The sequence below is a fragment of the Heloderma suspectum genome, chromosome 2 (genome assembly GCF_057233095.1).
Source record: "Heloderma suspectum isolate Gila_16-S chromosome 2, 16-S_ref, whole genome shotgun sequence".
NCBI lineage: Eukaryota > Metazoa > Chordata > Lepidosauria > Squamata > Helodermatidae > Heloderma > Heloderma suspectum.
Window position 1 is genome coordinate 244877491 of NC_139459.1, and position 22862 is coordinate 244900352.

General features: G+C 43.1%; 1 protein-coding gene and 1 long non-coding RNA gene across 4 annotated transcripts in view; one reads left to right on the forward strand and one right to left on the reverse strand.

Annotated features, from left to right (window-relative positions):
• Positions 1–6879, forward strand: part of KCNIP1 (potassium voltage-gated channel interacting protein 1) — a 106020-nt gene extending 99141 nt beyond the window's left edge. For all 3 annotated transcript variants that reach the window (XM_084838654.1, XM_084838653.1, XM_084838652.1), the window contains 3 exons: positions 1219–1323; positions 1529–1591; positions 6326–6879. In XM_084838654.1, the coding sequence (XP_084694780.1) occupies positions 1219–1323; positions 1529–1591; positions 6326–6373 (216 nt within the window). In that variant the 3' untranslated portion in view covers positions 6374–6879. The remainder of the gene's footprint in view (positions 1–1218; positions 1324–1528; positions 1592–6325) is intronic.
• LOC146354329 (uncharacterized) overlaps positions 1–22862 on the reverse strand; it is a 41568-nt gene that overhangs the window by 14763 nt on the left and 3943 nt on the right. Inside the window, exons 2-3 of the long non-coding RNA XR_014788366.1 lie at positions 14690–14895; positions 14458–14588 (exon numbers count right to left, since the gene is read on the reverse strand). This is a non-coding gene — a long non-coding RNA (uncharacterized LOC146354329). The remainder of the gene's footprint in view (positions 1–14457; positions 14589–14689; positions 14896–22862) is intronic.

Below are 22862 nucleotides of genomic sequence, written 5' to 3' on the forward strand. Positions count from 1 at the left end.
GTGAGAGAAAGAGAAGTGTGCCACTGCTTACCACTGACGTCACAGACACTATAATCAAGCAATACGTGCTTGTGACACTCATGCGTAACTCTTTCCAACAGAAATCAATAGGAATGAAGCATGTCAACTTTGGCTGGATCATATCCTATATAGAAAATGTATCTATGTAGAACTAAGAAAGAGGAACAGCAGACAAATATGTGGAATTTATCTTGCAAAAAAAAAGGAAAGCAATGTGATTGTTGGATAGATCTTGCCTGAGACAAGGCTTCGAAAGAACAAAATGTCTGACTTGGATCTCGCCAACCAGTTTCCTTGGAAGAAGAGAAATACAGGGAATAAGTTCACAACACATTAATGGCCACAGTAATAATGAGTCTTACAGATAAATTCACAACTCATGGAACACCATATGCCAACTTGGCCATTTAGTCCTTAACGACTTTGCCGATTTTCATGGCAACAACCTCCTTCAATATGTTCAATAAATTACATGAACTAATTATCTCTTTTGAACCACAAGCTGTGCCAGGAAATGTTTGCAAAGAATGTGTGCTTTTCTCTGAAATTGAGCAGGCTAAGGTTCATAAGGCCTGCTATTACATCAAAGAAATCAGATAACTGCGTTGTATTTGATCATTGTGACACAATCCTATACATGTCTCCTTAGAAGTAAATCCCACTGAGTTCAATGGGACTTACTCCCATGTAAGTGGGTATAGAATTGCAGCCTGAAACCCAAAGCACACTTTATTGTAAAGACACATCTAGCAGGTATGTCTCCCCCCACCCACCGATTACAAAAAATTATTCTAGTGTAAGAGCAGGAGTCCCAGTCACTATTTGGCAACTGAACACTATTTGGCAATATTTATTTTTTTATTATTTAAAATATTTCTAGAGAATATATATTGCAGGCACAGGGGCCTGATCCAGACCAGGATCCCTGCACTTACTCTAGACTAAAAAGGGGGAAAAAGATGTAGCTGGTAGGTTTAAAGTAACGTGTGCTTTGGTCCTGAAACATCAGCAGTGCTTTGGCCCTGAGACATTTGCAGTGCTTTGGCCCTGAGACATCAGTAGGGATGCTGCCACACCAAGTAGTTGCACTGTCTTTCCTGAATATTAATACTAGAAAGAATGATCAAACTCTTGTGTGTCATCATTGCCACAGCCCTATTTGAATCCTCCCTTGTATTTTGATTGCCACAATTCCAGGAAATGATGGATATAGTAAAAGCAATTTACGACATGATGGGCAAATACACCTACCCAGTTCTGAAAGAAGATGCACCAAGGCAGCACGTAGAAGTCTTTTTCCAGGTAATTTTCTGTTTGTTAGTGTCCTTTTATCCCTGCTGTTTTAAGCTCACAGCTACTACATTTTTGTCACTTTATATTGGGCAGTAGAATCTGTATACATCTGCTAAACTGTATAGTTTTATTTGGATGCTCTCAGTTTAATACTATGCTGCATTTTACAAATGCATTAGGCTTGTGAGCTCAAAAGTGTTTTTCTGTTTTACAGAAAATGGATAAAAATAAAGATGGTGTCGTAACTTTGGACGAGTTTATTGAGTCATGTCAGGAGGTAAGAACAGATTTCCTTCCACAGTACAGCCAGTCAAGAGCTTGTTTCATGCCAGAAAGCTTGGATTTCACTTCATCCAAATGCTGAGAGTTCTGGGACATCAAGTTTCAGTTTGGGTCATTTTGGCTCACCTTCCTCATAACGTTCAAGACTAGTTGCTGCATTTCACTACTGATAGTAAAGAATAGGGAAGACAAGATGCAGAAGTAGCATACAGCATTTAATGGTGCTGCACATAAGGCTGAAGTCTGCAGAGATGGGGGTTGGCCATATATGTACATAGAGAAAAGCATAATGCATGAGGAATGTGTGAAATAAATGAGGGTGAAGGCAGTGTATCCATGGGAGAGAGCTTTGCTACCTGAAAGCTGCTATCACACGCACGCTTACTTGGGAGTAAACTGCATTGAACTCAGTGGGGCTTACTCCTGAATAAACGTGCATCAGATTGTGCTGTTAACCTGCAATTATAAAGGCACTTACCAGGGAGCGAGCCCCATTAAACGCAGTGGGACTTACTTCTATGTAAACATGCATGGAACTGTGCACTTAGTCAAACACCTGGAGCAGAACATGACTTGAAGGTCCAGAGTTTTTTGGTTTGTTGAGCCACTCCTGCTTGCAGCAGGAACAATCAGGCAGTGTGCCCCCAGCTCGCTGCCCATAAATGGTAAACCAACATTCCTGCGGAACCCTGGCTTACCATGATGTCTGAACCAGCCCATTGTGACCATACCATTGTGACCATACTAAAGCTGGTGGAGGTCCTAATGCAATAACAATGCAAGATATTGACCTCCTTCTTTTAATAAAGATACAAAAAATAGAATATGCATTAACAATTCCTCCTGAGTACTACAGTGCTAAGTGTAAAGTGATTTAAGAGCCACTTGTATTTCCCGCCCTCCAGCTCTAGAAACCTATTGGGGAAAACGCAGGAAAACAGAACCCCAGCGTGTGACCCCAAAATATCTAAGAAATTAGTATAAGATGGAAGTAGTGGGCAAATGCGTAGATATTTTCTATAAGGAGACCTGACTAGTATTGTGTAAACTTGTGTAACCTAGTATAAAGAAGCTTCTGTGGTCCTTATGGCTGAAAACATTTAAAGGATAAGTGACTTTGTAACTTCAAGATAAAAGTGAAACAGCAGATCAACATGAAACCTTAAGAAAGAGAAGATAGAAACTCAGCATCCAGAATATTATTCAGTGGAATACTGATTGCTCCCCTTTTCTTTATGGATCTAATTAAACACTTTTGTTGTTCAGTCGTTCAGTCATGACCGACTCTTCGTGACCCCATGGACCACAGCACGCCAGGTCTTCCTGTCCTGCGCTCTCTCCTGGAGTGTGCTCAAGTCCATATTCATTGCATCGGTGATGCTATCTAGCCATCTCATCCTCTGCCGTCCCCTTCTCCTTTTGCCTTCAATCTTTCCCAGCATCAGGGTCTTTTCCACTGACTTTTCTCTTCGCATTATGTGGCCAAAATATTTGAGCTTCAGCTTCAGTATCTGTCCCTCCAATGAGCACTCAGGGTTGATTTCCTTTAGGATTGAAATTAAACACTACACAACAATATTTTATGTATTAAGGGAGCAATCCTATGGCCACTAGACAGTGGCTAGATGGCCACAGGATATGCTGTTTTCTGGGAACCGACCTCAGAGCCTGCGCTCCGAGGTTGGTTCCTGGAAAACCAACCTCCCCCCACATCCGCAGTGCCTTAGAGGAAGTGCAGAGTAGCCCCGTCCTCTGCACTCGGAAAAGGAGTGCGGAGCGGCTGAAAAGGGGCGGGGCTGGGGGCGTTCTGGGGCGGGGAGAGCGGCGCTGCCTGTACAACAGCAGCCTGCTCCCCCACTCCCCCCGCCCCATGGCTAGACAGCTGAAAACAGCTGTCTAGCAGAAAAAGCAGGGCAGGAAAGACACGGAGGGAATGATCCCCCCCCCATGCTTCTCCTGCCTTGCTTTGGATAGGCGGTCGCCAAGTTAGGAGGCGGCCGCCTATTCAGATAGGATTGCACCCTAATTAATTGAAAGTATTTTTAAATGGCTATTCATCCTCACAGATACCAGGGTGGTACACAAAAGGCATGCAAAACAAAACATGCCACAAATAAAATACAATAAAATTGGTATCTGTGTAAGAAAAGCCCAAAGGATCACTTTTTTGGTGCAAAGCAACATTGGGGAAGGTAGCGATAAGCATAGAGATGTCAAAGGATGATTAACTCCATGTCTGCTTCTGGGCTCCTAATCACCCCCCCCCCCCACAGCTTTCCAGTGAAGAGAAAAATCAGGCTTTTATTACAAGCATTTGCTTGTACCTTTCAGCTAGATTCTCAGTGGATGATTTAATCTGAGACTAGCTCTGTTTTCTCCACTTCTTGTGAAATACAATGTCCTTTATTATATTTACTGAATATGAATACTTGGATCACCAGATTCAAAATTACGGTGGCAAGGAATTAATATCATTTTAGATTCCCTTCCCATTTGGAATAATCTGACAGAAGATACATGGATGTGCTTATTAATAGGGAAGTCTTCAGCGGAGGAAGAGGTACTTCATATTAGGAAGGAAATAAGAGCGCCGATTCCTAACCGACTCCTTGTGTACTACTGAAGTCTCATAGCCATAGGTCAAAACTAACTTCATTTGCTGGCATTTGTGTTAACCCTGCAACCCAAGTTGTTTATAGTGCATCGCAGCCTAGAAGCAGGGTCTCAGATCAAAAAGACAGATGGCTTGAACTATACATCACTCAGCATTTTATCCAGTGTTGAGTAGAAGCATATACAAAATTGAAAAAAAATGCAACTACATTCAGAGCCACTTCATATGCTAATTGGTTCTGGCCATATAAATTGGTGTACCTGTGCTCATCTAAACAGGTGTTCATTTTATCAGATACTCATCCATACATTGACACACCATAAGGACATCCTCATGTTTACTACCTCTTGCCCCTGTCTCTCAAACCCAACCATGTGTTGATTCCTTGGGGGACACTCCTGTCCTGAACCACCATTTGATATTCTATAGTCCCACCAAGTGGAATTTTAATATATTATGTATAGGCAGAAAAAGACAACCATATTCTCCCACTCTGAATAGGCTTTTTTTTTTTCCATGTGGCTCATGGCTTGTCTTTCTCCATTGTGCATATATCTGGAATGACCAAACATACAAATCATGGCAGAAACATAACAAACAGAATAACAAAAGTCAAATAACATGAGCAAAGATGTGTACCCACATCAGAATTAAACCACACATAAGGAAACACATGTAAGCAAAGAAGGTGAACACACAGGTGTTACATTTTAAATATAGTTCAAGAATGCAAGATGAAAGACAGGAATACACAGATTTTCAGCATAACATACAAAGCAGCTTTCAGTATCCCTTTTACCTACCACCCTATCTGAGCAGATCCAAAGGAAAAGTGTAGGATTGTGGAGAAATGAATGATGGAAATTTCTTTGAAATATTTTGCTGAAGTGGCTACACTGCAGAATTCAATAACCAGTGGGGCCTGTTTGCTTTTCACTAATTGCCTTTGACTTATCGTTGAACGTGTCTTTAAGGAAAGCTACTTGAAGTCAATGAGTCAATGGAACAGTCAGCTCCATACATAGGTGCTCAGTTCAAACTGGAACTCCTAATGGCTTCTTATGTTTCTGATACATTGATTAATATATTAGCATGTACATATATAAGGAAATTACCTTATGTTTTGATGATAGGACAGGACCTCGGTCTATTGCAGGCTCTCTGTGCCATGCGACTAGGCAGAGGAGTTGGCATTCAGATAAGACCTCTTTGATTCAAAACTTTAGGAGCTCAGGTATTTGGATGGAATAAAGCAGTATTTCCCCTGGCCCCAAGACTCTCTGAGTTGTCTGCTGGCCACTCCTTGGTAATCCCAAGTTTTTGCCATGCTACTGTTGCTATCACAGTAATTGACACCACCATTTTAGACGTTTTGTACAGGTATATAGATTGGAAGGTTACCAAGGCATGCAACATGGAGGCAAGGTCTCTATCCCAAGGAAATGGAAGATATGTTCTAATGCAGCATTCCCCACCCTGGTGTCCTTCAGACGTTTTGGCTCCCAACTCCCATCTGCCCCAGCCAGCATAGCCAATGGCCAGGAATGCTTCAAGTTGTATCCCAAATGTCTGGAGGGTACCAGGTCAGAGAAGGCTGTCCTGGGATCTTAAACTGCACACATGATGAGGCCAATATCACTAGGTCCAACTCATGTGATCTATTAGCCTGAAGGGGGACTGGCAGATTGTATGAGTGGAGCCTTTGTGTAGAGGCATTTGCAAGAATAGGACCCAGTTGACTCTTGAGGTTCTATGCAAATTTAGGAAGGTTGTACAAGTCTGAGGCTCACTCCCATGCTCCACTGCACAAACCAGACTTTGCTAATCTGTTGTCCTCCAGGTGTTAAGGACTTCAGCTCCCATTAGCCCCTGGCTAGCACGGCCAACAGTCAAGAATGCTTGGAGTTGAAGCCCAAAACATCTGAAGGGTATCAGGCTGGGGAAGGCTGTAATATATAATCCCCATGCAGGGCACAATGTGAACCAGGCCATAGTTACCTCCAGCTATATTTATGGACCTTGTTAAAAAAAATCCATTTCCGGTACTCCAGCTTTGGCAGAAGTATTTGTGTATGCAACATAAATATGTGTGGTATATTTTCTTGTTGCTTGCAGGATGACAATATCATGAGATCCCTACAGCTTTTTGAAAATGTCATGTAACAGCATCTGAAGAGCAACGTAGGAATGTGAGACTTTATATGTAGTGAGATCCTGAAGAAAATGAGTCAAGATTTTTCTCCCCACCACCTTTTTGGATGAAAGCTTTTTACTACTTGGACATACTCAGCGTGCAAGGATTTTGTATGCCATCGCAAACTGAGCTGTGTCTCTGGATGCAACAAACTCAATCTCGCCTCCCTCAAGAGACACTGACTAGAATTTATTTCATTTGGAATCATGCTAATAAAACCTGACCAGAGAGACCTGCTGCTTAAAGTTTAATGAATTATTGAAGTTTAAATGATTAAAACAATATTCAACATTCTGTTTGCTAATTACAAAACTTCTGCTGCTTTTGCTCTAGCAAGCTGGATTGCATATGGTAGCACAGCATCAGTAGCTTGCTTAACCATCTATTGTGAGCAGAAACTCTTTTTGTATCATCACAGGACAAAATGTTGTGCTAATATTTTGCTTTGACAGCAAGAAATATGCTAGAAAAGGTTATGCTGGGTTTGCAAACTGACATAACTTTAATATGGTAAATGGAGGAAGGGATTAATTTATGACCTGATCAGCATATTGTGCAACAAATGCAGAACCGTAGCTCATTTGTTGCAAAAAAAAATTCAGACATTTTCCTTCTAGGAAGTGCTTCCTGTTCAGTGATATTGCATTTTCCCAGCACGTCAGCTGGAATAGATTGCCGCTGGAAGAATAAATTTATTTCCCCCACTAGCAAAGCTATTGCAATCTGGAGGACTTTTGGAGTTCAGTTGTATGCCATGACAGTTGACTAGCATCCCTGACATCAGTAATGATGAGTGATGCAACTCCATCCCCGCCATATACCCATGCCATTTGTGACTGCCTGCACAGAGGGAACTTCCATGGAAGCCAAAAGGCAAAGCATAGGGAGGCCTCTAGTCAGTTTCACCACCATCAACCCCACAGCAGTTCTCCACACCCTTTGCCTTGAGCCTTAGATCAGAGATGTGGAATGCATAGACATCAAGATATTGTTGGACTACAGCTCCCGCCATCCCTCACCATTGCCTACGCTGGCTAGGGCTGATGGGACTTGTCAACATCTGGAGGGCCACACATTCTCCACTCCTGCTTTCGATGGACTTGCTGCTGTGAGGAGAGGAGAGACAGAGGGTGAAACTGACCAGAGTGGGTGTGCTTGGACACATTTCGCTTTGAGACTACTAAGAACCAGCTGCTGTTTGACTCCCCCTTGAAAGCTGAGTGCTCTCCTTCCTCTGCTAATGAACATCATCCAGCTTAAAAAAATAAATAAATAAGGGCATGGGAATAGAAACAGGCATTTCATTCCTAAAACTATCCAACCTATATGGATCAGCTGTTGTTCTACTGCCTTTGAATGGGAATTTGAAGGACTAGCCTGCAAAGCCAAAAATGCAGTAGGGACATGGGACAATTGGAACCAATTGTCTGGACAAGCCTGACACATTACTTATAGAATCACAGGGTTGGAAGGGGCCTACAAGACCATCGAGTCCAACCCTCTGCTCAGTGCAGGAAGCCTGATCCCCAGGCACTCTCCCATCCAAGTACTAGCCAGGGCTGACCCTGCTTAGCTTCCAAGATCAGACGAGATCGGGCTTACTCTCCTTTTGCTTTCAAGAATTCATAGTGAGGTTTTTCTCTGACACATAAGTCCAATAAAAAGCAGACTCTGCTTTTGCAGGCAAAATCTGCAACATATTCTCCTGAACAGCAGTTACAGCACTACGGTTTGAAGGTTTGCCCCATTGCTTTCATTGGCCTGAAAGGTGCACAGTCAAGGTCTGGGTTTCTGTGGTGTTTTAAAGGGCTGGAATATTAAAAGGCATACACTTTTCTAATTCAGTACCCCCAGGGCACACAGCAGTGAAGTGTGGGGTCAACAGACAGTAGTAGTACTGGATATTATTTTGTAGTAGAACTGTTCAACATGGACTTCCAGGCAGCCCACCAAGTGTGGCTTTCAGGCAAAGGCCACACTGAGATGAATGAAGGTCATGCCTAAACAATTCCTTCTGTATTGTGCCTAGAGTTTTCAAGCACAAAAGCAAGAAAGGTATACCCTTTAGGCTTTTAAAGGGGTTTAAAAATAAGAGGTTGTATACAATGTTAGCCCTACTTAGACTCACCCCATTGAAAAGAAAGGGGACTTAACTAGCCACGATGAACTAAAGTCCCATTCATTTCGACAGGTCTACTCTAAGTAGGATTAACACTTCATACAACTGAAGGCCTTTTCCAGGGAAATTCAAAGCCACAAGGCTGGAGCCCTGACTCAATATTAAACACACATTGGTTTTCCTGCAGTTGAGAGCTCCAGTTTGTAATACACTGAGAGTTATTTAGGAGTCAGGATAAGAAACATCTGTAATCTCCAGAGCAGGGCTGGTCTGAAGTATTTGAACAAAACATTTTAATTGGTTGTAAAATATCTTTTACATTTGGGGAGGTGGGAGGTTTTGCTGACATATTTGCCCTTTCCAGGAACAAAATTTTCACAATCAAAAGTAGTTTTCAGCTATTAGTTGTACCAGTCATGGCCCATTCTGCTGAAAGGAAACACCTGATGTGCTTCAATTGCTGAATATTTCAAAGCAAGACCCTGTATTTTTGACACTGCATTTCCAATTGTACATGATACATACCATCCATGCTATATGGCCCCAATCCAGCTAAAGTTAGCTGTGAAGTGCAGCACAATCTTATGCATATGTTCTCAAAAGTAAGCCCCACTGAATTCAAATGGAGCTTATCCCAAGTAACTGTATTTTTAGGATCAAAGCCTAAGGCTATAATCCTAAACAATGTGTTTAGAAATAAACTCTACTGAAACCACTGGGGCTTACTTCCAAGTAAATCTGGTTAAGGTTGAGCTGACTTAAGTCCCATTGCTTTCAGTAGCCATCATGACTAATCTCAGCTGGATTGGGGCCACCTACAGCCATAATTTACTTACAGAGACATTACAGCTACTGCCTGTGCATTTTATAGACCTAATGGGTATATGCCATCCCCAAACTGGTGCCCTCCAGATGTGCTGGACTACAGCTCCCATCATTTCCAGCCCACAGTATCATGGGCCATGTGGTCTGGGGATGATAGGAGTTGTGGTCCAACACATTTGGAGTGTGCCAGGCTGGGGAAGGCTGAACAAGTATAAGAGGAATGAACTCTAGAACATGGAGATTTTTAGCTGGGGCTAGGAACCAATTATTTGCTATCATGTGCAACCCTAGCTGGGTTGTCAGTACTGGAATAAATAATATAACATGTCTTTAAAGTTATACAAGAATTGATTCTTAATTTGAGTTCCCATTTTGCAAAGGAGAAGAAAGTGGGGGAAGATATGTGTTTTGAAAGAAATAAAAATGAAGTTGTTTTAAGGGTTACTGCCAACTGCCAAGACCTTGATTGCCTACCTAAAAGTGCCACATGTCCTGGTTTGCAGAAAAGCCTAGGAAAGCTCATTGCCTAGACAGGTGACTAACTATGGACAGAAGAAATAAGGAAGGGCAGCAACATATGGCTTAGCTTACATTGCACCCCCTGGAAGCATCAGATTTCCAGGAAGGGTGGTCTACATATATTTTTTACAAACAGATTACATGTTATGGCAATGAAGATATATTTTAAATATGACATTCATAGTTCTATATTTTATAAAGCACATTAATTGTAAAGCCTAAACATATATGGAAATCTGTATAACTGGATTTGTGATGTGACGGGTTTGTTCTCATAGGATACTGCCTTTAGCTCCTCTTGGAACACTGGTCTCAAAACTCTCTCCACTGACTCTCCACCAGTGATTGCCCCGCTTCTTTCCTGGCTTCATCCTGCTTTGCTTATCAGCCTCCAAGTCCCCAAGACTTGTATTGTAAACCCTGGCAGCCTGATCCCCATAAGTGCACTGTGGGCACAGAGGCTTGCCACATCCCTAGCTGGAGGAGGAGGTATGCGTGCCACTAGCCGCTACACGTGTGGTTCCTCTCGCCAACCCAACAAGGTCAAATCCTTGCAATTGGTGCTTCACTCCCCTATCCGCACCCCTTTCTCTTCCTCGCCAAACAGCTCACTGGCAGGAGTTTTTTTGGGGGGAGGGGGGCGTTAAAGCATCTGTGCATGGCGCCCTGGCTGCTTTGCACACTCTCCATTGGATGGGAGTGACTCACAGTGTGTTTTGCTATGGTGTGGAAGAGACTGTCTGTGGCACTGGAATATTGTGGGGAGGAGGCATACAAATTACAGATTCGGAATCCTTACATTTCTACTGCATTTTTGCAAATAGTTGCAGAATGCAGATGTAGCAGCAAGCTCCACTGGTAAATTAAGAGTGTTACCCGCCCGCCACAGAAACCATTGCTTGACAGATTGCTGAGGAGTTTTTAATATTAAAATTACCAATGACAGCCATGATCATTTTGATTCAGGGTGAGAAAGTCAATTTTTCCATTGAAAGTGATGGGGCTGAAAACATGTCTAACTTGGAATCATGCCCTACAGTCTTCATTTGAATTAGAACCATGCCTCATTTTTTATTGTTTATTTTTAGCTGCTTTACTGCAGAGTCCAGTTCAACATGTATCTGGTGGAATAACAAACAGCCACTTATTCAGAAGTAAATCCATGGATTCTCTAGTCCAGTCCCCTGTTCTATAATGAGGGTAGTAGGGGGAGAACCCAAACACCATGCAACACGTTACGATAACTACGGTTTCTCAAATGAAAGAAGGATTTCCTCCCAATGTAAATACCTGCTTCAAAGGAGGGATTTCCTTCAGGACCACAGCAGAAGAGTTAAATCTCCCCCTTCCTGCCTGCTGAAATCCTGTTATTTGTCAGTGTCCCCCTCCCTTCACCATGGACACTCTTTGCGTTTAAGTAAACCCACACACACTTCACATTAAGTTCGGCCCTGAGGCCTACTTCTAATCTGCCTGCAGAGTACCCCAGCCCACCAGCAACCATTTCGCCAGCAGGTGAATGCACAGCATCGATACACACAGCTGCATCTATGCTGCCCACCGCTGTGTCTGTAAGATTCTGTGGACTGAAGCACTAAACCAACAGTAGCATTAAGAGATGACCAGAACAAGGCATTTCAGGTTCCATCCGAAAATCTGAAAAGTCAGGGAGGGAGGCAAGAAGCAGGATTCTGGAGAGGATGGTACTGCAGTGGCCAGAACATCCCCTATCTTCCTTTCCTCTCCGCAGTGTCCATTATTAACACAACACTTGTTCTGGGAGGAAAGTGTCTTTGACTCTCGCTACTTCAGGATTCTCTCCCTCCCCAGAAATTCACCCCCACCCAAATTAGGTGTCCTGCACTCCCCGATGGGGCACGCCACACATTTAGAGAACTACTGCCCTGTGGATGAAGCTGGGATACCTTGGAGGCTACACCAAGTAAAGGCTAAAGTCCCTCCAACGTAGTTCAGCCCTTTGTTATTTGTAACTACAACTTTCTCAGTCTGCTTTATGCATCTGGTTAAGTAGGCTAGGGCTTGTAGAAGGTCATGGTATACCACACGCCATAGTATCTATTGTATATGTTTTTCCTGCTGCCAGATTTACCCAGACAAATAAAGGATATTCTTTTGGAATCTGCCTTCATGGCAAGAAACCTCCTGTGTATCAATTTCCAGAACTGCACATACGACGTGAATGTCAACTTTTCATGCATCACAGCTGATGCTATAACTGCGAGGTAATGTGGTCTGAGCCAGTGGGTTGTATCCCGCAAAAAATGGGAACAATGACCAGTCTTCCTGTTAGTATCCTGTCGTGTGCCAGAACATATCCTCTGCTCTAGTGTTTACTCTGGCAGCACCACCATGTGAAAAACTAAAATCCCCCCCTCCGCTGTTTTGCCAGTGAAATTGTTCATTTTCATTTACTTGTTCAGCATGATCTACCACAGAGGAATCCAAATTCTGCCAATCAAAAGGGCCTGACAGGGGTTTACTTATGGCATGGCCACCAAATAGCACAATGGTTCTACTCCTGTTCCTATTGACATCAGTGATAAAAACTCTGTTACTCCAGCAAGCCCCCTTGTGGGGACAAGGCTGATGATGCAAATGGAGTAAATGTCTCCCATCTGCAATGGGAGGCCATGGTAGCAGGATCTTTCATATCAAATGATAAATTGTCTTTTCTATTTGTTCAGTGTATACTGTTAAAAGAGACTGAAGCCAATGCCCCCTGTTTACTATCTCCAATTATAAACTCTAACTGTGACAATGCCAAGGTCCTTAATAATCCAGGTTTGTTTGTTTATTAATCTAAACTCGTTTATTGTTAAGGGGGATCTCACCCATGGACTGAATCTATGAATACAGCATGCAGCCTGATTAACGTAAAGACAGAGAAATGTATCATTCATAGCAGTGTCATTTAGTACTGGGAAATTAGCTCACTTGTGACAATCAGCATGACCATGACCCAGCCAAAGTTATGCACTACTTCAAAGTTGATTGATATAACTAGGAGAGTGCTAAACATAGGTTTAAATCTGCCACTGAATTCCGTGTTCAATGTGATTAAAAAGTGGTTAATTTTGTATGAACGTGGCTATTAGTTCTTTATGAACATTCTGGAGCTCAGAAACCTGATCATTGTTCATAGTTGCAATATTCATGGCAAAGCCTTGATGATGATAATAAGAGATATACTGTGATCAACTGGTTTTGCATCCTGTTGAAACTTTACAGCCATTATGTAGAAGGTAGTTCTTGGCCTGGGGTTCTAAGTTTAAAATGTCAGTGTTCTCGGGTGTACAAATCTGCTCATAACTGTACTTGTTTCATCAGTGTCCAAAATATTTGTCAACCATTTGTTATGAGTTATTACAATTGTGTCAGAAGTACAATTTTTCAAAATGTTGTTTATATGCATTTAAGGCATCAAGTTGTTAAAAATAGAAATGACAATAATGATGATGCAAATAAATAAATGTGTCTGCTACTGTTGATGTTAGTTTTCCTGTTACTCACTGCAATCCCATGAGTAACCATGAATAATGACAACTGTAATGGTTTCATAGGAGATATACTGCAATGCTTGGTTGGAATGACAGATTAATGGTATCCCTGAAATTTTGTCATGCTAGAAAAAAACATCCCCAATGTGTTAACATAAGAACTGTGATTCATAAGAGTGCAGTGGTGTTACAGCTTTTTCCTTCTTCATGCAACAACCACCGTAGACTTTTAAGGCCATCAGAAAATTAACAAAAGTTCATGATAAGTAAAGCCATTCTGCTGGAGCAGCAATACATAGCTTCACTTCCACAAATATTATGATCAAACAGCAATTTGTATAATATTTTGTTGAACATTTTAAAAGATTTTGGTTTTAATAATAAAAATATAATATGTGCATAAAGTGATGTGCATCTCTGTTTTTATGGGTTTTCAGGCCCAACTTTGCTTGAAAAATCCCCATGGGGGCAGAGGGTCAAGACCACACAGAAAGTTCTTGTTGGGAATGGTGAGCGGGGGTCTGCTCCATTACTCACTGAGTAGGGTTGGACTGCAGACACACAAAGGCCAACAAAGAATGGACCACAGATAAACTGCAGTGGAAAGCTTGCAAGGCCAAGTACAATAGCATCTGAACACATGGTTCTTTAAGAGAGCTCCTTGCCTCGCCAGCTCCTTGCCTCGCCAGCTGGCTAACCACTGCCTGCCACCAAAGCATGTAAGTGAGAAGGACTGTAGCCAGCTTTACCTATGAGAACTTGCTTTTTATGACCAAGGGATTTTGATGCACCCTAGAGCAGCCTTCTCTAACCTAGCACCCTCCAGATGTGTTGGAGTGCAACTTCCATCATGCTGATTTGGAATGATGGGAGTTGTAGTCCAACACATCTGGCGGGCACCAGGTTGGGAAGGGCTGCCCTAGAGCCCCTTTCCCTACTCCTTTTCCTAACACATCCCAGGGAAGTAGCTATGAGTTGAAACGATCTGAGGAACAGATTTATTGAGCCACCACAACCATCTGGTATTGTAGGCCAATATAAGCTACTCATGAATAGTGATAGGAAAACTTACCACAAATGAGTACATTCTTTCCTTGGAAAATGATGGATTCATTTGCATAATCTTGGGCCAAAGTTCTCCTTTAATTCGAGATCTCATGCTGTGTATATCAGTTGTCGCAGTATCAAACTTCATCTTGGGAGCTGTAATTTGGAATCGGGTAATGATGTCATGTGTCACCACGTTATGTACCCCTTTCTGACTGGTTGTTTTCATATGGCCTTTCCATATAATGTTTTCTCACCATCGCCAATCACTTCAGTATGGAGGAGAGGGGGAGGCGTCTCCAAGTTCTTCTTGCAGGGCATGGTGGCAAAGACAGAAGATTCAAGGCAGATGCCTCATTGGAGGACCCAGGCTGGTATTAAGGGTGTTAATCCAACAAATTCAGCACAGGCGCGGTAATGCCATAATTCAGATGCAGACTTTGCATGCTCTGAAGCTCTCAATCTGTTCCAAAATTAATAAAGAATTCTTAAACCAGCAATCCTAGCTTGCTACAAATGAACTAGATTCAGCCAACAAGCTGACCAATTACAAAACTCCATGGCATCGCTACTCATGAACCACGTACTGTTAATTTTTTTTAGAGAGCAATCCTATGGCCACTAGACACTGTCTAGAGGGCCATAGGATTTTTCGGTCCGGGGTTCTGAGCTTGGTTCCCAGAAACCGCACTCCCCGCCCGCTCGTAGCAGGCACGGTTCTCTACACGCCAGCTGCTTCTCCGTGCTTGCAAATGGAGCATGGACAGGGTGAAAAGAGGGTGGTCCCGGGGCAGGGAGGGAACCATGGAAGTCTCTTTACGAGGCTTCCTATGTGCCATGCAGCTTCCCCCATCCCACTCCGATGTCCCCAGCTTGACACACGAAATCGCTATCTAGCCAAAAATGTAAGGCAGCCGCAGCATGGAGGGGAGGGTCCCCTCCGTGCTCCAGCCACCCTGCACAAGATAGTCGCCAGCCTCCAAGTTTGGAGGCTGGCGACTATCTTCATAGGAGTGTGCCCTCATTTATGTATTTATTGGCAAGATTTTTTTTTTTACCCTGGTTTTCTTTATAGAAATGCTAAGTTCATTACAGTAAAATAGTAAAATACAGGTAATAATAAACAATAGCTTTAAAAAGCAGTGGGGGAGTAAAGATCCCAAACCAAAACCGTCATCCAACCGAGTATAATAGTAGCGATAATAAACATTCACCAGCATAGAAAGAGGAGTGAAGTAAAGTTTGAAAAGGCATGAAAGAAGCCCAGCGGCCATCAGCCTGCCCCCAGAGCCTCCATAAGAGACATTTTAATAAGGGGGCAAACCCAACATAAAAAGATGGGGCAAGGTGAGCCTTTCTTGGGAAGTTGTTGCACGACATTGGCACCACAACTGAGAAGGACCTGTCCCTTCTACTCACCCATCTATGGAGAAATCTGGAGCAGGACCTCTGATGTTGATCAGAGTATATGGGAGGGAACATACAGGAGAAGGCGGGCCTTAAGCTTGCAAACTGCTAAGGGCTTTAGAGGCAGGAACTTACAGTGAGCTAATGAAGATCGTACAGGATCAGGCACCAGCCAGCAAGCAGGCCCAGATAAAAGTCCAGTAATGGTATTTTGGACCAACTCAAATTTCCACATTCATTTCAAGATCTGTGTATGTTTTGATACACTGTCTAGTAGTTTAGTAACCACTTGACAGTAATGCAGTCTAGTGGCTACTAAAGCATGAATGACCATGGCCAGGTCAGTGGTCTACCAGCCAAAGCACATTTAGCCATAGCCTGGGCATCTAAAAATAACAATAGATGAAGGAGCATGCCCAAATAGTGAACTTTCATCCAAAACAGGACCACAACCCCATTCAATGTAGGCTATATGCCTAACCCAGAGCCTCCCCTAGATTCTCCTGCAAAAGGAAGGAGAACAAAGCTGAGAGACCAAAGGCAAGCAAGCAGGCAAATGTGGGAGCTCAAAAAGCAAATCAGGGAGCATGGCATCTACAGACGCTCTAGCTACCATGCTCTGTGGTTGTGCCTGTGCCTGCCTGCCTGCCCGCCTGTCAGCATCGGTCTCTCTTGGGAGAACAAGAGAGAAAGAAATGCTGGTTAGGTGGCAGGCTGACGCTCACAGAGCTTACCTGCCTCCCAGTCAGTGTCTCCGTCTCTCTCAGGGGAATGAAAGAGAAAAATGTTGACCAGGAGGCAGAGAGGCATATGTGGTGGCTAGAGGAAAAGAGAGATGGAGAGAGAGAGGGAAATCGGACGCTGGCTGGAAGGCTTGCAAGTATGAGTGTGTGAGAGACTGGGCCAGTTCAGCCCAGTGGCTTGTTAACCACCCTTGCACATGCCAGTCACGTGTCACCCAATTTACCTAATTACCCTCGCCGGCACAGCTGCTTGTTGTGACATGTGAACCTGGCAAGGGTTTGTGGCTTGGGTGGATAACAAACCACCCAGCAACCCTAGAACAGATCATGACTGATAAGGGTAAATCAGGCAGCATGGGTGGGGTGGTTAACAAGCCAACGTGGCTTATTAACTACCCTTGTGCCATGTGAACCCGGTCACTGTGTATTAATGGATGTGTGAATGTGTGTGTGGATGTCCCACTCTTGCTGCTTGCTCTGGCACCGCCCACTGTTGGACTGCAGACCCTAACAAGTTCTGGCCAAGATAATGTGTACCTTGACAGAAAAAGGTTCCCTGTCCCTGTGTTACAGTGACTGAAGCCGTTTCTGTCTCAAATCCAGGGCATCTGCCCTCTCCCAATACGTATATGCACAAAAAACAATCTCCATATGCACCAAAATGAGAATCGCTCCCAATCCTCTTGCCCACATAGGTTCACTACTAGACCGGAAAGGACGGGGGAAGGAGGAAGGCCAGATGCACACATGTACATTTAACATGGCCCACTGCACAGCATTAGAATTATCATCTAACAAAGAACCCAGCTGGCTGAGGAAAATAGGCAATAGGACTTAAACCTGATGCGACTGCAGCCCTATTCTGTATCCAGGCCTTATGGACTTTCATGCTTTTGGATTAAGGGTTATGAAAGAATCTAGGATTGTATTGGCTTTGGCGCCACAGTGTGGCTGCTTACTGCTTTTCTGCTCAAATAACATTTTGTTCTTGCAGAAGAAAGCCCAGTCTCCTAATGACAATATTCCTCCTGGAAGCTCGGCCTCCTTGCTCCAATCATGACACCATGCATTAGATGTCACCCCAAGGCCCAAGTATCGCTTCTACGAGACTTCCATCCATTTCAGCACGGCTTGGCATCGTGAATTGTGTCAGAGACTTAGGACATGCTAGCCTAATGGTATTTTACAACTGAATGTCCCAAAATGAGTTTATTAAAACCAAGATGCCTAGAAATAGGAAGATTAATCTAGCTCAGATGACTCAGAACATTAAACTACTTTTGAGTATACAGAAATCATTCCTGAAACCTATCAGCAAACAGAACATATTAGTTTTCTCATATTTCCCCTGTTGGTATCCTCGTGGCTTTCCTTTTGCTTTGAACAAAAGACTCAGGCTTCATAATATTGTCATGGGACTTGCCAGTGATTCCCTTGTTAAAGGAGGTACACAGTGCAGCATGACATCTTTCTGTTCCTCTAGATCACAGGCCACTGTGTCAGATGTGGGGAGGAGGTCATTCTATTTCCATTAGGAGCCTGTGGATCTGGCAATGCCTCTAGAATGAGGGCCTAATACCCATATGCCTTCACTTAGCCTCAGTTAAAGGTTGGTCAAGCATTCTGGGGGTAGTGATATGTTTTAAAATACCAGAAGCTACTTGACAGCTATTTCTAAGATATGGCCTTCTGACATGTTTTTGACTAGAGAGCTGTGAATTCATTGTAGCTTCTTCCTTAGCCAAAGGAGACTTAGCTTCACCAATGACTAGTTGGGCACAGATTGTTCTTTGGTCAATATATTTTGCAGCCTCACATAGATACAGATCACCAGGCAAAATAGGAGAGGGGGCATTTGCATATTGCCAAAAAAAGAAGATTTGCAGCAGCTGCACCCCAAAAAGGACACAAATTTGCAACCAGTTTTTCCATATGCTAATTTATATGTACAAATTTAGAATAATTAGTAGAATTTAATTTCACAAGCCACCCAATTAATTTCCCATTCAAATCACTCCATATAAATTCTTCAGTTAATTTGCAGTCCACATCCAGATGACTTAGCTGAGTTCCTCTTCAATTAATTTGTCCCCAATCAATTCACCACCCAGATGGATCCAGTTCAAAATCAATTTCCCTTCAATTAATAATTATCCCCATTCAGCAATCATCATTATCTATTGCCTCCCTAAATTAAATTCAAAACAAATAGTGTGTGCACTATTTCATTAGGGTGTGAGGGAAGTTCTTACTATGAGATACAATGGTGGCCAAGCCAGTGAGTAATGGAGCTTTTTTCATGTTTTTAACAGAACTGAATATAAATAAGCAATGTTCAGTATATTACATACATGTCTATTGGAGGCAAAATAGCTATTTCTTTTGCTAACCGCTGAAAAGGGAATTTTGTGAAAAATATGCCAGCATATGTAGGTGACCATGCAGATGTGCATCAGGGCATGTAAAATCAAATATTACATATACGTCCACTGGTGTATGTTTTTGTCATGAACCGCTGGCCAATGTAAATATGCAGTACACACACACACACACACACACACACAGCACCTGCATAGAGTCTTAGTCGAATATTTATTCAAATTATGTGTATTGTGGAGAGGAATGTGCATGGTTCCTGTGGTTTGTTGGGAGTGGTAGTGGTACTGTAAGGTATCTTTGGGGTAGGAAGGGTATACAATGTTTTCTCAGAAAGAGCAATGATGAAATTGTACTGCATATAACGCTGTGGATGGCCTCTTGTAAAGTGTCAGCAGCCACTTTAAAGAAATGAATTTTTTTTGCCCTTGTTCATGTGACACACACACACACACACACACACACCCGAGAGATCGATGGGGCTTTTCACAGGGATCAAAATATTTCATATAATGGGGGCCTCAGAAATAGTGTAAGGTGAGCCAAGAGGTCCCTAGTTCAAATCTCACCCCAGCCATGAACTCACTACGGGATGGTTGTCCTTTCCAGGTTTCTGGACCTGCTTGTCAAGTTTCTAATTGGTATAGGACTGATCAGCAGATTCTTTCCTAGGTTGCCAGCTATGAACAGGCCCAATCCCTTTCTCACAATGTTCCTTTACATCAGTACATGAGTCACCACCTGTAGCAACAAAGTGAAAAAGTCTGTGCATGTATGGGGGGGGGGATTGTTCAGTGGCTCTGAACGTTTTATATTTTCCACCAGTTCTGGTAATTTCTCCTCCTCCTTCTCCACTGATGTCTATGGAATCATTACACCCTCGGGCATGTGTTTTTTGTGATATGGTTCTGTGCAACTGAAAGTTGGAGGAGTCAAGGGAGAGCTTTTATTCGGGAGTATCTGTGGCTACATCAATTACTTGAATGGCAGCACCTGAATTGTAAGTTGTGATGATTCCTCTATTACAAGTGGTTTTTAAAGCATGTGCATGGTGTGTCTACACAACAGAAGGGGTGGTGCCGATTTTATGGTTCTTGTTTGGGTTCTTTCCAAAGTTGCTGACGTTTTCCTGGGACAGATATTTCCAGAGGAGTAGCCACAATAGTCTATGCTGCTGCGAAAACAACAAATGAACCTGCTGGCACCTTAAAGACTAACACATTTATTACAGTGTAAGCGTTAATAAATGTGGGAGGGATAGAGGCTTGATGGATTTTAATCATTCAATTGTTTCTCAAGGGTCATTTTCTGTGCTGGATGCTTTTTGATGTAATGTTATTTTCCCACTGGCAGGTGTTACAATACTATTAGCAGAAGGTACAAAGTGCATAGAAAGATGGATATGGATGAAATTAGGAATGTGGATGTACTTTAATTGTAGGTGGAGGCATTTATAAATCAAAGTTTTGGAGAGTTGTGGCTTTACAAAGTTATTAAGGCCAGGAGTAACTGTTTGGGTTGGCATGTTCCCTTTACTGGTACTGATTAGATTATACTTTAATTTTTATGTTGACTTTCCATAAAGGAAATTTTGTTCAAGGCAATACACAATATAAAAAGTAAATAAACAACGCCAAGAGCAATATGTGAAAAATTAAAAAGCAACGACATTAGATTTCAGTGAGAAAAGCCAGCAGTAGACAAATATGTGCCAGGAGCTAACTATAACTCATTTGCTATACTATTTAGCTCAGATCCAGAGTTCCCATGTGCAGACTTCCACTCATGATGTAAGTAACAATATGAAAAACCTGATGGATTTGACATGGATGGGGTGTGCTTCCTGGGAGAAGCAAGGAAGTAGCTGAGGGCAACATCCACTACTTCTGGCCTGAGGAGAGAAAGGCCACAGCCTGCGAGTGCTCTGTAGGGGGGCCTTTGTTTAAATAAAACTTGGAGGTTTGTTTATAAAGCAGAGCCTGTTTTATTCTGTGGTGCAGTCCACCAACTTTTAAACACATGGGATGCCAGCAGGAGTGCAGGAAGGGCAAACCCAGTATCCTTCGGTTTCCTGCTGCTGCACACATGTGCATCAGTGCAAAATTGAAGTGTTTTTTTCCCCTTTTTTTCTTTTTAAGGGGGAACATTTGATCACATTCCTGGGGCATGGGGAAGTGTGAGAAAAATGTGCAAAAATGGGCCTGGGAAAAAAATTACAGGCCTCCAACCACAATCAATATCGCGATCAGATCCAGGAAGGGGGATTTGGTGGCAGACAAGATGGGTCTGCTGCCAAGGCCCCTGGGATGCTGGGTGGAGGACTGGGAGGGAGGGAGGACAAGGGGGTTGTTTGCCCTATCTGATTGCTTGGCAGATGTGATAACTATGCACAGGGGGTTGTTCGCAAAACAACCCACAGCATGTGGCTAGTCACCCATCATGGGCTAGTGTGTCATGTGAACGCAGCCAATGACCCAGTTTGCATTAAAACAGCCCATGGGTTGTGGGTGGTTTGTTAACCACGCCAACAATGCACCTTCGCCAGGTTCAGATGACACAATCAGCCATGGTGACTGCCCACCACAGCTTGAACATTCAAATAAGCCATGGGTGGCTGTGGCTATTGTGCCCCAATGTTTGCCCCAACGTTTGCTGATTGCTTCTTCCCTTAGCAGCCCCCTATGTCACCTGAAAAGTTACCCTGGAGGCTCGGGCGACTCTCCTGAACAGTGTGGGAGGTGGCATGGGGGTTGCACGGAGAAGGGAGAAACAGGGAACATGCCCTCCCACTCCCCCACTTCCTCCAGCAGGAGCCTTGCTGGAAGTCAATCCCTTCCAAGGAACTCCTCCATTTGATGAAGTGACACTCTGGATCCAACCCTTAGTTTTCTGCATCTTTGCATTATTTGTACCTCCTATTGTAGCCAGGAGAGGCAGGTGGCTCCAGTTTTGGAGGGGCAGTGATTCCATTCTGGGTTTTAGTTAGGACAGGCCAGAACACTAAAGCTGCTATCCAAGGTCCTGAACCCATTTTGGGGATAGGGAGCAGCACCTTGAATAGAGTTCTGGATGGTTCTAACTAAAACCCAGAATGGAATTACCACCCCTCCAAAACTGGAGCCACCAGCCTCCACTGGTTATAGTTGTTTAACATGCCTCTTCATGCTGGTATCAAAATGCCAATGGAATGTCAATACTGTGATGTGTTCTCAACCCTGGCAGCAATTAAACCAGATCTAAACTGGATATGCTTCAATCCAAGTATTCTGACTCATTCTTGTCATCTTGAACTGCACTCCACTTTCAGATCAATCCTCCTAATGTCTGCACAAGAGAAGTTAGAGGAAATAGGTATAGGGTGGCACAATCATTTGCATGTTTACCCAGACATCCCACTGTGTTCAATGGGGTTTACTTAAAAGTAAGTGTGCATAGGCTTGCAGCCTTAGTGCCATTTCTGGATTTATTTAATCGATGCTAAAATACAGTAGTAAAGGGGACAAAAGAATGACAGGGGTAACTTTCATTTGACAAACTTCCATCCAAGGGTAAGCAAATCTTGGGAGTTTTCTAGCAATCAGTTGTGCGTGCGCACTCTCTCTCTCATTCTCTCGCTCTCTCTCTTGTTTATATCTTCCTCTAGTGGATGGTTTAGCTTATTACATTTTAGTTATTACAAGTACAATTCTATGCATGTTTAGACAGAAAAGTCCTACAACTCCCAGCATCCCTCCAGCCAGCCATGATGGCTGGAGAATGCTAGGAACTGTAGGACTTTTTTTCTGTCTGAACATGGATAGGCTTACATCCAAAATAATTTAAGTGGCCCTTAGGTTACAATAAACATTTAATTACCCCCTGCCCGCAAGCACAAGAAGTAAGAATGGGATTCCTTTGGACCACT